General features: G+C 43.4%; 1 protein-coding gene across 1 annotated transcript in view; it reads left to right on the plus strand.

The window, feature by feature from the left end:
* Positions 1-15,786, plus strand: part of LOC142741794 (uncharacterized) — a 659,023-nt gene that overhangs the window by 612,490 nt on the left and 30,747 nt on the right. The window contains exon 101 of the mRNA XM_075851126.1: positions 9,450-9,476. Within this exon, the coding sequence (XP_075707241.1) occupies positions 9,450-9,476 (27 nt within the window). The remainder of the gene's footprint in view (positions 1-9,449; positions 9,477-15,786) is intronic.

Consider the following 15,786-nt stretch of genomic DNA (forward strand, 5'->3'; position numbering starts at 1 on the left):
AAAGAGCAGGAAAAGGAAGTGACGCCAGGGCCTTGAAAAAGCGTGTACGCACGCGAAACGGCCGTAGGCTAATTCCACATCCTGACCAAGAACCTGAATAAAGAAATATGTAGCAAAGTCGGTGAGTGCTTTCTATCTGTTATTATTGTACTTACCTTTCCCCATTCCTGCGAGGGACGGAGCCCTGCACTGCCTTGCGGGTGGGACGCATGTTCAGACCAGTGTGATGCAGTGACGTCATCACACCGGCCTGCGCAGGGTGTCTTCCCAGTGCCTTATAGGCTGCGGGCCTAACGTGGCATGCAGCCTATAGTATTCATTTCTATTTACATCCTAAGGACGCAGATACAAGTGAATGTGGCTGCTGCTAGCACCGGGGCCCCATCTAATGCTAGTGACGCCACTGCATCTCCCTGCCACCCGTGACAGTGCGCGAGATTTAAAAGTGAGTGAGCGGGGGGACCATGGAAGGTGCACAGTCGCGCACCTTATTGGGAACACTGCTCCTGTCTCTCCCTTTCGATTTGTCGCTTAGTTCCGGTGATCCTACTCCTGCTATCAACTCCTCGCCTGACTCCTAAATTTGGTTCTGTGTCATCCTGTGGCTTATTACTTTCTGGCTGCTAGTTAATGTGGTTTAACAAAAGGGGTCGGGCCTCCAGCAACCCAACAGATTAACTATGATTTACGCCAGAAATGGGCGTAATTATAGTGCAAATCTCCACCTGCTCATAGCAGGTGTAGATTTGATTTTCTGGTGCACAGACAGGCAATGATGTGGTTAATTTATTAAAAACGTGCACCTCTTAATAAATTTGGCACATTTTACTTTAGCACAGTACAGTTAAAGACTGGCGTATGGAACACCAGTGTTAATCTATTCCCCCATAAGTATCAGGGGCTCTCTCTAGGAATCCCCGGCCGACACTCAGACCGTGGATTTCGCTACTGGAGAAGCCCCTGGTGTCACTATCCATACATGAACATTGACGTCAGGGCTCTCCCTAGGAGTGAAATCCCCGGCAGACATTCTAACCGGGGATTCTGCTACTGGAGAAGCCCCTGGCATCACAATCCATATATGGACAGTGACATCAGGGGCTACTCCTGGAGCGGAATTCCCGGCCACAGCGCTGCCGACGCTAGGGCAGGAGATTCCACTTTTAGAGTTAGCCCCTGACATCACTGTCCATATATGGACAGAGATATCAGGGGCTCCCTCTAGGAGCGGAATCCCCAGCAAGAGGGATTCCGCTCCTACAGGGAGCTACAGTGGTGCTATCTATAAGAAGGAGGTGCCATTTAGGGGGGGGTGTTGTTATCTACAGGGGAAGTGGCACTATCTACAGGGGAAGTGGTGCTATCTGCAGGGGGTGGCGCTATCTACAGGGGGAGTTGCGCTATTTACAGGGGGAGTGGCGCTATCTATAGAAGGGATGGTGCTATCTATAGGGGGATGGTGCTATCTGCAGGTGGGGTGCCGCTATCTACAGTGGTATTTGTCACTATCTACTAGCACTGGGGTGTTTCAGGTGGCTGGGACACAAAAAACCCTAACAAATAAAATTCAACAATTTTTTTAACGTCCATAAAAAACGGATGGCAAATGGTGGTGAAAAACGGTCAGACAGCCGTGCAATGTATTCAAATTTTGAGACACATTGATGCAAAACAGGCATCCGCTTACTGCTTTGAATATCACAACAATTTTTAATATGAACTTTTCTCGGTGAAGTTTTTCTTGTTTCTGACTGCAAGGACTTTACATGGATAGCAAGGTCATTTGAAGAACAGCAATGTCTTGCTGACACTTTTGACAGCAATACACGCAGTGGTGAATTAAGTAGACCCTAGGCCCTGGGCTCTTATCCAAACTTGGGCCCCCCTTCCGTATCGCTGCCCTGCCGCACTACCTTTTTGTGCAAACATTAACAAATGGGTGTTACGATTCCCCTTGTCACAGGGCAGTGTCCCTACATACTGACAGTATCACACTGTGTAGGGACACATCCTCCTGACAATAGGAATTGTCTATCAGTCCTGGACTGCACAAAGACTTTTTGTGAAATACAAGGGTTTCCTATAATAAACATGTCAGGAGAGGTGACACATACTCTATAAATCTAGTGACTCACAGGTCACAATTTCTCAGATTCTAGTATTTTTTTCCCCCACTTTTCTTCTCTATCCGGTCCAGAGTTCATGATGACTTCTCCAGGCCATGACCCATTTCTGCAGAATTTGCCGATCTCTTCGGCTCCTCACTTTTCCAACATTTCCACACCTATAAATGAAAATAAAATTATCATGGTGCCACACACCGAATAAAATGGTACCAAACACTGTGCCCCTGAATATAATAGTACCATACACACTGTAAAGTAAAGCAGCACATACACACAGCCCCCTGTACATCCCCCATAGAGAGCGTTAGACACAGCCCCCTATAGATAGCGCCATACAGCCCCACTGTAGAGTGCGCTACACAGCCCTCCCCCTCTTATAAATAGCGCCACACAGCCCCCCTGTAGAGAGCACCACACACATACCCGTGTGGACAGCGCCACACAGCCCTCTTCGCTTGTATATAGTGGTACACAGCCCTCCCCCTTTGTACAGTGTCACACAGCCCTCCCCCTTTGTATATAGTGTCACACAGCGCTCCCCCCTTGTATATAGTGTCACACAGTGCTCCCCCCTTGTATATAGTGTCACACAGCGCTCCCCCTTTGTATATAGTGTCACAGTGCTCCCCCCTTTGTATATAGTGTCATGCAGTGCTCCCCCTTGTATATAGTGCCACACAGTGCTCCCCTTTGTACATCATGTCACACAGTGCTCCCCTTTTGTATATAGGCCCACACAGTGCTCCGCCCCTTCTATATAGGGCTACACAGCAGGCCCCCCCTTTGTATATAGGGCCACACAGCGCTCCCCCCTTGTATATAATGCCACACATTGCACCCCTTGTATATAGGGCCACAAAGCGCTCCCCTCCCCCTTGTTCCCGTGACGGCCGCTCTGGCCAGACGCATGCGCAACCACTGGGCGGGACGCATGCACAGACCGGCATAACAAAATCATGCTAGCCTGCACATGGAGTCTTCCCAGCGCCTTATAGGCTGCAGCCCTAACATGGCCTGCAGCCTATAATATTCATTTGTATCTGAGTCCTGAGGACTCAGATACAAGTGAATGTGGCTGCCGATAGCACCGGGGCTCCCTCCGGTGCTAGCGACGCCACCGGGCATGAGTGGGCCTGTGCGGTCATCTGCGGTTCGGGCGGGCATGGGCCCCCTGGGAGCCTTGGTCCTTGGGAGGCTGCCCAAACTTCCCTAATGATGATCCGCCACTGCTCTTTATATCTTGGCAGTACTAGTATGAGAGTGTTGCTACTTACAAATAAACCCAGCAAGCTTTAGAACAGAAACAGTTATTTACAAAGGAAATTTCAGTTCTAAGCCTTCACACGCATGTCTATATTTGGAGTCTGACCCCAGCAACAATATATACAGTATACAATATTACGGCAGCGTAATGACAGCTAAAAATCGTGTTAACTTCTGACATTACTGGTGACATTATATAGAGGGCTTCATTTACTTTGTCAGATGTTTCAGACAATGCTGATATTAAAGCCCCACCTATGATTGCCATTGACTATCAGCACTAACTATAAAATCCACCATCATTCTAGAATATATTTGTTACCGTATTGTGTATTTACTCTCTGTACTATAGAAAAACAACTCTCATATTGGGTACTTTGGACAAACGGTGTCTATCGGCAAGGGGGCTTCCATGACACTGGAAACTATTGATAGAATGCTGTGAATGGATCTTGTTTTGAACACCTGAGGACCCACCCTGCTCCTTCAGGGTAGGAACACACACAACATATTCAGTGCTTATACACTGCGTTAAGCTGCGCAACGTATCAGCCCTGAACAGCGCAGGGAATGGCGTCCGGAAAATGGCACCACATTGTGGTCTATTTTTCCGGCGGAATTTCCGCTGCAAGGCGGCGCCGGAAAAAAAAAGTTCATACTTAACCCCTCCCTCTTGTCTGCGCGTAGTCCGGCCTCCTGGGATGACATTGCAGGCCATGTGATGCTGCAGCCTGTGATTGGCTGCAGCAGTCACATGGCCCGCAACATCATCCCGGGAGGCCGGACTGGGGAAGAAGCAGGGAACTCTGGTATATCATGTTTTTTTTTTCGCACGCACTGCTTTGTTGTGGGTTCAAGCACCCCATTGAATTTAATGGATAAACCCGCAACAGAAGAGTTGCTTATCCGCAGAATTAATTGACATGCTGCAGTTGAAGTAACCGCACCGCAGGTCAATTTATGTGCGGATATTTACCACAGTGGGGATGAGATTTGTTGAAATCTCACCCACACTGCTGCTACTGTAATACGCTGTGGATTTTCCGCAATTAATCTGTAGCGGAAAATCAGCAGTGTTTACATTGTGTGTGTTCCTACCCTGAGGGTGTCTGTACATGATGCGACCGAGCCATGGTAATTGTTGCGCTGAGGAAAACTGCAAAAGGTTTACTTCGAATTGCTGCAGTTTCCTTTTAATTACAGGTGAAGCACATGGAGTTTATGTGCTTTGCTTGTACTTGCCGAGAATCGCACGGGAATTACCAAGGCTCAGCCACATCGTATACATGCACCCTACTCCATAAATCGGTAGCCTTAGTTAATAAGATTGTATGAGCTGGTGTTTTTAAGGGACACAAGTCATAATTACATAAACAAAGGGGTCCTATTTTTACAATCCCTTAGAAGCATTCTTCTAAAAATTAACTTATCACTGGTTTTCCCACTACTCGAACCCTTAGTGATTACACCGCGTTCCAAATTATTATGCAAATGTTATTTTTCGCTGATTTTCCTAAATAGTCGATGCAAATGACAGTCAGTATAATCTTCAAGCCATCAACCGTTGGAGTATAATGCGAATTTTATTGAACAAATCTCCTAATAATAACAGCTTTTTTTCAGAAGTAAAAAACTCAAAATGCACTGTTTCAAATTATTATGCACAACAGAGATCAAAACATTTTAAAGGTTGTAAAGAGAACTAAAATGGTCATTTGTTGAATTTGCAGCATCAGGAGGTCATATGTACAGAAATCAAAAGCTCTTTCAATCAAAAAAACTTAACAGGCCAAGTCCTTCTTTGACATCACCTTCACAATTTTTGCATCCATTGAATTTCTGAGTATTTGGACAGTTTCTGCTTGAATATCTTTGCAGGATGTCAGAATAGCCTCCCACAGCTTCTGTTTTGATGTGAACTGCCTCCCACCCTCATAGATATTTTGCTTGAGGATGCTCCAAAGGTTCTCAATAGGGTTGAGGTCAGGGGAACATGGGGGCCACACCATGAATTTCTCTCCTTTTATGCCCATAGCAGCCAATGACACACAGGTAATATTTGCAGCATGAAATGGTGCTTTGTCATGCATGAAGATAATTTTGCTGCGGAAGGCACGGTTCTTTTTTTTTTTACCACGGAAGAAAGTGGTCAGTCATAAACTCTACGTACTTTGCAGAGGTCATTTTCACACCGTCAGGGACCCTAAAGGGGCCTACCAGCTCTCTCCCCATGATTCCAGCCCAAAACTTGACTCCGCCACCTCCTTGCTGACGTCGTAGCCTTGTTGGGACATGGTGGCCATTCACCAACCATCCAGTACTCCATCCATCTGGACCATCCAGGGTTGCACGGCACTCATCAGTAAACAACACGGTTTGAAAATTAGTCTTCATGTATTTCTGAGCCCACTGCAACCATTTTTCTGCTTGTAAGCATTGTTTGGGGGTGGCTGAATAATAGCTTTATGCACGCTTGCAAACCTCTGGAGGATCCTACACCTTGAGGTTCGCGGGACTCCAGAGGCACCAGCGGCTTCAAATACCTGTTTGCTGCTTTGCAATGGCATTTTAGCAGTTGCTCTCCTATTCATTTGTCTGGCAGAAACCTTCCTCATTATGCCTTTATCTGAACGAACCCGTCTGTGCTCTGAATCAGCCACAAATATTTTCACAGTACGATGATCACGCTTAAAGAGGCTCTGTCACCAGATTATCAAATCCCTATCTCCTATTGCATGTGATCGGCGCTGCAATGTAGATAACAGTAACGTGTTTTTTTTTTTTTTAAAAACGATCATTTTTGGCTAAGTTATGAGCAATTTTATATTTATGCAAATTAGCCTTTCTAATGGACAACTGGGCGTGTTTTCTCTTATTTCCAACTGGGCGTGTATTGTGTTTTTAGCAACTGGGCGTGTTTACTTCTTTCACTGCACAATCACACTGAGCTGTGGATCATGCTGGGCTGGAACAATGAGAAGTGTAGGACACTGATTGGTCACTGATTGGTCAGCATCATACACTCCTCTGTACAACACCCAGTTGGTAAAAAGTAAAAAACACACCCAGTTGTCCATTGAGACTCATTAGCATAAATCTAAACTAGCTCATAACTTGCTCAAAAATGATCGTTTTTCAAAATAAAAACCACTGCTGTTATCTACATTACAGCGCCAATCAGACTATGTAGGAGAAAGGACACTTATAATCTGGTGACAGAGCCTCTTTAAGTTTTCTTGAAATATCCAATGTTTTCATACCTTGTACAAGGTATTGCACTATTTCACGCTTTTTGGCAGCAGAGAGATCCTTTTTCTTTCCCATATTGCTTGAAACCTGTGGCCTGCTTAATAATGTGGAACGTCCTTCTTAAGTAGTTTTCCTTTGATTGGGCACACCTGGCAAACTAATTATCACAGGTGTCTGAGACTGATTACAATGATCCAAAGAGCCCTAAGGGTATGTGCACGCGACAAGAGGCTTTTACGTCTGAAAAGACAGACTGTTTTCAGGAGAAAACAGCTGCCTCGTTTCAGCCGTAAAAGCTCCTCCTCGTATTATGCGAGGCGTCTGTGATGCTCGTAAATCTTGAGCTGCTCTTCATTGAGTTCAATGAAGAACGGCTCAAATTACGTTGCAAAGAAGTGCCCTGCACTTCTTTGCCGAGGCAGTCAATTTACGCGTCGTCGTTTGACTGCTGTCAAACGACGACGCGTAAATTACAGGTCGTCTGCACAGTACGTCGGCAAACCCATTCAAATGAATGGGCAGATGTTTGCCGACGTATTGTAGCCCTATTTTCAGGCGTAAATAGAGGCATAATACGCCTCGTTTACGCCTGAAAATAGGTTGTGTGAACCCAGCCTTAGACAAAATACCATCCATGAGTTTCATTGAAAAACGAATAATTAAATGTTTATGACACTTAAATCCAATGTGCATAATAATTTGGAACACGGTGTAGTTGTAATCTGCGTAGGAACATGGCAGGTAGTGTTCAATTCCCTTAAAGGGAACCTGTCACCAACATTTCACCTATTAAACCAGCGATACCTGGTGGTAGTGGGTGAAAAATCATTTCAATATAACCTATAATTGTCTTCTTAGTCGGCTCTGTAGTGTTAGTATTGCGGTTTTTAGTGTTCCCACACCGTATGCTAATGAGTAATTTCTTCGGTTGAAAAGAGTAAAATCTTTGTTTGAAAAGAGTCATATCTTCATTCCTCAAGTCTTTCTGAGTTTGCCCCGCCTCCTTACTTTTGATTGACAGCTCCTCGCCTTCCCCCAGCACACAAAATCCCATGCTTGTGCATTGATGTCCTCTTCTGGTGTGTGCGCACAAAGGGACACCAGATTATTACGATAAAAAGCGTGAAATGTTTGCAGACCGTTATTTACAGTCGGAGGAGGAGTTTAGGAAAGGGGATAGTGACAATGAACTTTTGATAGCATCAGCCAGTGAGGGATAAGTAAAGTTCAATAGGTGAAATGCTGGTGACAGGTTCCCTTTAAAGCACATGGAAAATGAAGCATTACATGCTGTCCATTGAAATCAATAGGCTGTCTTTGTAATGTACAGATTTACTTGATCCTACAGAGACAGAGATGCTCTTTGAAGCCTCTTTCTTCTATGGCTATTTGATTCCTTAAATGAGGGACCCCCTTTATTAACTGAAATTCTCTAATAAATTATTTGAAAACAGGTTTTCTAAACCAGAAATATTCCTGCAGTGTCATTTGTTTTTCTTCAGCTTAGTTGCATCTATACATTATAACCCTTTCATTATGCTGTGTCGTGTGATCTCAGTCTGACAACCAAAATAGACCATGCTCTCATGTGTAGACAGTAGGTCAGTCTCCCCTGAGTGGCGGACTTCCTTTGAACTACAGGATTAAAAATCTTCTATCAAATCCCCTCTAGCAGCTCTATGACCCCTCCCTATACCCACCCAGCTCCACCGTCCTTGTTCCCCTTATGTCCTCCATGCATATAGCGCTGCTGAAGAGATTATGTCTGCCCTATCTAAGGGTAGGAACACACACAGTGTATTCAGGGCGGATACACTGCGTCAAGCTGTGCAGGGAATGTCATCCAAAACATTGTGGTGCGTTTTTCCAGTGGAATTTCCGCTGCATAAAGCAGCGACGAAAAAATAAAAAAAAACATTCATACTTACTCCCTCCCTCTTCTCGGCGAGCAGTCCGGCCTCCTGGGATGACGTTGCAGGCCATGTGACCGCCGCAGCCTGTGATTGGCTGCAGCGATCACGTGGGATGAAACGTCATACCGGGAGACTGTGATTCCGCCGCAAATATCGCAACACACACCACTTCTTTGCGGGTTTAAGCACCCCAATGAATTCAATGGGAAAACCCACAACAGAAGGACTGCAATTCCGCAGGATTAAGGGTATGTTCACACGGCCTATTTACGGACGTAATTCGGGCGTTTTTGCCCCGAATTACGTCCGAAAATAGCGCCTCAATAGCGCTGACAAACATCTGCCCATTGAAAGCAATGGGCAGATGTTTGTCTGTTCACACGAGGCGTAATTTACGCGCCGCTGTCAAATGACGGCGCGTAAATAGACGCCCGCGTCAAAGAAGTGACCTGTCACTTCTTTGGCCGCAATTGGAGCCGTTATTCATTGACTCCAATGAATAGCAGCGCCAATTCCGTCCGTAATTGACGCAGCGTTCAAGCGCCTGCACATGCCGGTACGGCTGAAATGACGGGGATGTTTTCAGGCTGAAACATCGCCGTAATTTCAGCCATAACGGACGCCCTCATGTGAACATACCCTAATAGACATGCTACGTGGGTACTGCCGCTGATCTCGTGGGTAAAGTGGCAGTACGCACGAGATACGAATGATGGATATATCTAGCACCCGCTTGTGACGGATATATCCATTGCTAATCATTAAGGAGTAAAGCGAGATTCACACGAACATGTGCGTTTTGCGTGCGTTGCAGTTCTATGTGTCATAAGTGTTTCGTGTGTGGCTGCGTGATTTTCACGCATATGCCATCCTTATGACACGCGGTTTTGATGCTTAGAAACTGCAATTAATGTGAATGTGCGCGGTTTTCATGCACCCATTGACTTCAATGGGTGCGTGATGTGCGGAAAAAGCTCAAATATAGGACATGTCGTGAGTTTTATGCAGCGGACACACGCTGTGTGAAAATCACGGACTGTCTGAACGGCCCCATCGAGTTACATAGGTCTGTGCGACGCGCGTGAAAATCACGGATGTGAAACACGTTAGTGTAAATAAGGCCTTAATGGCAGATTGCATTAAAGAGGTTGTCCAGGATTAGAAAAACATGTCTGCTTTCTTCAGCACACCTGTCCATGGGTCGTGTCTAGTATTGCAGTATTGGAGTTGAGCTGCAATACCAGACACAACCAATGTGTCAGCCCAATCCTCCTGAAGTGAAAAAAGATAAAAACAATGCTCAGAGTACTGTGTTTAAAACTAGGACCCAAATGCAGGAAGCTTCTTTCCTGCATTCGAGCCGTTGCCATGGTAACTAATAATGTTGCAACCCATGAAATTGCAGTGATGTCATGGGCCTCCAACCTCGCATGGAAGAGAGGAGCATGCTGGGAAGACATTATCTGTATGCAGAACACTGCTAATGGGGATCTATTGGTCAACAGGCATTAGATCACTGCTATCTGTGATCTACGTAGAGAGGAATTCTAGGATAACTCACATCATGTTATTTCAGATTAGCCCCAGCCCTAGGAAAAAAAGGTAAAAGTAAAAAGTATTAGAAGTAATAAACAAGCAAATAAAAAGTCTATGAAATAAAATGTTTTCTAATTCCTTCCCCAACCTGCCTGCACTGCCATGGACCATCCTCTGTGATATGGACAAATTGTACACGGATGCCATGGACCCATATAATATAAGATTCAAACAAATAAAAACATGTGATTGGTAATGGTCTCCCTAGCCCATCCCTATCTGCCCTCCTTGGGCATTTGGCTCGTTTACAGATCCCACATACCATATAAATTCAGGAGGGGTGCAAGAAAAAATTAGAGACTTTTATTTTTGTCATTATAGCAAAAATATAGGTTCGGTAAAGTACACGTATTGGATTATTTATGCAATATATAATCAATACATGGTAGAGAGCAGGGATTATTTTGTCAAATAAATTTGTCTGGTCCCTCTGATGTCCTGCAGCCTGGCCTCCTGGGATGACGTTTCATCCAATTTGACTGATGCAGCCCTTTGATTGGCTACACAAGCCACATGGGATGAAACATAGAGATCTGGGAAGCAGAGAGATCTGGGTAAGCATAATACTTATTTTTTTGTGAGTTGCGATGTTTGCGGCAGAATTGCAGCTTTTTCCCCTAAAAAAATCGCAACATCTGCTATTTGTTGTGGCTTTTACCTCTCTATTGATTTCAATGCAGAAAACCTGCAATGGAGGAGCAGCGATTCTAAAGCATAAATTTACGTGCTGTGGATTAAAAAAACGCACTGCAGGTCAATTTATGAGTGTTTTTTCTGCATATTTTTTTTACACAGCGTGTGGTTGAGATTTGTACAAATCTCATTATGCTGCAGATTTTTCACAATGAAATCCGTTGCCGAAAATCTGCAGTGTTTATATTACGTGTGTACTTACCCTTAAATTGTGGCATTCCAAAGTCGGACATTTTGCTGTGGACATTCAGGCAACTGAAATCCTTGGTCTTTAAAGGATTAATATTATCTATCAATACTGCTGGCCTGCTTATTGATGGTTTCCAGGTAGTTTTTAATAGTTTTTTTCCCACATTTCACAGAAGTATAGTTCATAAAATTAACATTAGTTTGGCACTCCAGGAGTAGATGTTTTTTCATATTTTGTTTATCTCTTAGCTGGAATAAGGTGCATGCTTTTTTCTTACTGCTAATTATATTGTTTTATCGTGAAAAAATAAAATGGCTTTTTGTTTAGTAGAGAAATAGAGGTAAAGCGGGTATATAATAGACATAGGGGGAATTTAGTAAGGTATTTGTGCCTGTTTTGTGCAAGAGTGGCAGTACACCTGCGGCCTGACAAATTGACTATAATTGACGCCAGAAATCGGCATAAATTATATCGCATATCTACGGCAGCTATGGCGTAGATTTAAATTTGTGCTGCACGGACAGCCCAAGATGGGCAAATTTATTAAGAAGTATGCGCCTCCTTATAAATGTGATACATCTTGCTCCACTCGGCTTCTGTTTAAGACTGGCGTATGAAACGCCGGTCTTAGAAAATTTCCCCCCATATTTTTTTTACGATTCCGGTCTAAATTCCTTTTGCTAAACAAATTAGAGACATGTTTATGCTTAGTCTAAGGCAAAAAGGGTTAAAGTTACCTAGCTTAAATTAACATTAACTGGGGTCCTTCATTCGAAGGAGGGGATGCCTACAGGTGCTCCTAACAATCAGAACTGTTTATTATTTCTGGAGATGTACTACATGTTGTGAATGAGTGTAATGATGTGAGTGATCATATCCTGCTCTGCCATCAGTGCCATCCAAGGGTGAGGAGATGGTAGTTGGTGTCCGTGGGACTAATGGCTGTATATATCGGCATTAACCCATAAAAAGCCTTTGCAGATGACCTGCTGCTCATTATAGCTAACCCAGTCCGAGCCTTCGCCCGGATTATGCAATTATTTGAGGACTTTAGTGCGGTTTCGAACTTCAAAATACATTTTTCCAAGTTGGAAGTGCTGAACATTTCAGACTCTGACATAGATTTATTCCCACTGAAAACAGGATACCCCTTCAAATGGCCAACTTCCTATATTAAATATTTAGGGATACAATTAACTCAAAGATCCAGCACTACTATTTGCTTTGAACTATAAGCCCTTGTTAAACCGCATTGACTCCCAACTAAATGATTTGAAAGTTCCCTTTGTTTCATGGATGGGTAGGAAAAATCTCATCAAATCATACATTCTTCCAAAACTACTCTATATCATCCCAATTTTCCTACCTCAATCCTTTTTTAACAGTATTAGATGTTCCTTCTCAAAATGTCTTTGGGCTAAGAAACACACCTAGACTACAGCATAGACCACTTTCTTACATGCATCCGGAGGTATGGGTTGACCGGATGTCTATAAATATGACCTTGCAAACCACCTGAGTAGATGGGTATTTCTGCAAAGACATAAATAATCTCCTCCCTATGTGGACATAGGGAGATTCATCCTGGGTTCAAAACTAAGACCTCTGCTTTGGGGCTCCTTTACCCAGTCTATTTGCTTGCCACATCAAATCCCATTTGGAGAGGGATGATACTGGCATTTATAATTATCTGAAGACCCATATCCCTAGCATCCACTTCTCCTAGTTAACACTGGTGAATTTGCTCCCCCTTACCTTGGGTTATCCACTCACTGAAGGAAGTATTTGGAGCAATATGAATAATATACCCCTATATAAGGTCTTCCAATCCTTGAAACCTCTTAGCTTAGACGTTATCCTGGATCCTCCACTTGATAACAGGACTAATTTTCTCAATTTTTGAGATCATAACAATATGAGTAAACCATACCTAAATAAGTTCTCTACTTTGCCACCTCCATCTTGGTTAGATACTCTACTTTCATTCCCCTCTCCTCCGAAAAAAAACAGATTTCCAAAATTTACACTGACCTTGTGGGAAGAGATGCACCTCCTAAACCTTCCTTCATCCTTGCTTGGGCATGAGAATTATCAATAACCTAGTCTAAAGAAGAGACCTCCGTTGTTCTTGATAAATCCCATGGCTTTTCACGATGTGTGAGGGTTCAGGAAAACTCTTTCAAATTACTGACCAGGTGGTACCATCTTGGATGATTGATGCTGGAGATGCTTGGGGAATATGGGCTCATACCTCCACATATAGTGGAATTGTCACAATTTAAGCCTTATTGGCTAGGGATACTAAATAGTATATGCCAAATAACTGGGTGGAATGCACGCCACTCGCCAGCAGTAATACTACTTTGGGCACCATCTGACTCTTTTAAGCCCTCCAATAAAAACCTTCCTACCCACATGCTGATAGCAGCCAAACTCTTAATTCTCTTCAAATGGAGATGTATTTCTCCTCCAAACTATAGTAAATGGGGTTAAAAAAATAGACAACATATGCAGATTGGAAGAATTAGCTAGATGGGCAGATAGACGACCTGATGCATTTGTTGCCATCTGGTCAGCATGTAGGGAACATAGAGGCTCCTTGTGTTAACCATTTTCTTTTTTGTAACAAATTCTAAATTGATTCCCACCGCTCACCCTCTTCCTTAAAGGGAAGGTGTCATGAAATATTTTTTTTTTTATCATATTGCTTTTAGTATGATAAAAAATAAAATTTATTTATTTGTGTTCGTGTGTTCTAAGTTTTCTACTTTTTTTTTATTTTTACTTCTCTATAAGGGCTGCCATTTTTTTAAATCTCTGTATGTGTCGATTAACGACACATACAGAGATGGAATACGGCACATACATCCCCATAGAGAATGCGAACGGGAGCCGTTCCATTCATTATAGCGTACGCCGTCTGTGTGGGAACAGCGCATGCGCCGCTCCCACACAGACCAAAAGGAAGTTCTTTGGCAGAGCGAAATCCGGCGCCATTTTCATGTGGACTGGAAGCTGCGGCCGGACAGTAAGATGACGACTTCCGGCCGCGGCTTCCGGCCCTATGTTCAAGGAAGTGAAGGCGCAAGGAATAGGAGCGGAGGTGGCAGCGGCGGCAGGAGCAGGTAAGTTATGTTCGTGTATGTGATGTGTGTTTTACGTTCGTGTATGTTTGTGTTATACTGTTTGCTGACCACTGTATCTAATCCTCCTACACTGTGCAGTCGCTCAGAAAATGGCGGCACACAGTGTAGGAGGTTTGATGATTCAAACCCCCTCCTTCTCCTGGCACTAGCCAGAATAAGGGAGGGGGGGATAGTGTGAGGACACTAGAGAGTATGTCTACCCCAAATTTGCAGCATAAAGCTATGAGGTTGTTTTACCACATTGACCATGCTGCAATTTTGGGAATTGCTCCCTCTAGTGCCCAGCACATGGAAATGTTATAAATTAGAATCTAATTTATAATATTTCCTGACTTGTGAAAAAATGTAAAAAATTAAAACAATGTGTAATCACTCAAATAATAATTGTTTAACTAAAAAAAATTCTAGCGACACATTCCCTTTAACCCTTCTTACCCCCCACCCCCCTCCCCTACATGGTAGTATGTGGTTAATTGCTTTTGGGAACTGTGTATTTAGTTCTTTATTTCCTGTTTTAAAATCTTTTCCTTAAGAATCTTCAAGGCAAGATTTCAATCTTTTCCTTAAGAATCTTCAAGGCAAGATTTCATATGTAATTCATGTATTCTTAATTGCATACAATACTCATGTACCTCTCATGATCTTTTATGTTATCTTGCACAACTGCATGTTATAAAAAAAATTCAATAAAAAGAAAATGTAAAAAATAAAAAACTCTAAGAAGGTGACAGATTTACATTAAAATGAAGTTCCACCTGAAGACACTTTATAGATTTTAATGTTGTTTTGGCGAACAGTTCCCTTTCAAACATTATAGTTGCAGGGTGTCAAAGGTATTCAAATTTCAGTAAACGGTTCCTGTGTTCTGCAAGGAAGCATCAGAGAACGAGGATGCTCCTTCACTGGGGAAGGTTATTATTGAAAAGCAGTTCAAATAATAACATTATACTAGTGAATTGCTAATACAGAAATCTCCAAATGGCTAAGGTGGAGTTTTACTTTAGACTTCTTTTTATATGAGTCTGAGACAAAGGATACCATGGCTCGTTTTCTACCATGCAGCTGTTCCTCTTCTCTGCAGTCAGAGCAGTGCAAATATCTAACAATATGATTGCTACAGAGACAGGCTTCCCAATTAACCAGATCCATCAGGACAGTCCCAGGTTTCAGGTACTGTCACATTCACTGTCTTGGGATGTCCTGAAGGCCCTAACAGTAAATCTTTTAATGTCAGAAAGGCTTGACTAACTTTATCAGCAACTGCCATCAGCGGCAGCATAACTCTTCTGTACAGTGCTGGTCTGGAGAAGGGAACAAGGGGTAGGTGAGTGGTGGCTGCACTGTATTTGGGAACTGCGTCACCAGGAACTGTAGGTACTACTTTTTTTTAACAAAGAATGGCACTTTCTGGTCACTGTATTGTAATGCAATATATAGGCACAGTGGGACTACATGGTAACAGTATAACACTCTGGTTTCTGTTTAGCACTATGTGGACACATGATGTACTTGGCATGTTTTGCATCATGTGGGCACCATTCAGCAATATGTGGTCACTAGCTCTCTGCATATAAAGCATTGCTTACTGGGGCAAAATATGGCACTTTGTA

Source organism: Rhinoderma darwinii, chromosome 2 (genome assembly GCF_050947455.1).
Source record: "Rhinoderma darwinii isolate aRhiDar2 chromosome 2, aRhiDar2.hap1, whole genome shotgun sequence".
Taxonomy (NCBI): Eukaryota; Metazoa; Chordata; class Amphibia; order Anura; family Rhinodermatidae; genus Rhinoderma; species Rhinoderma darwinii.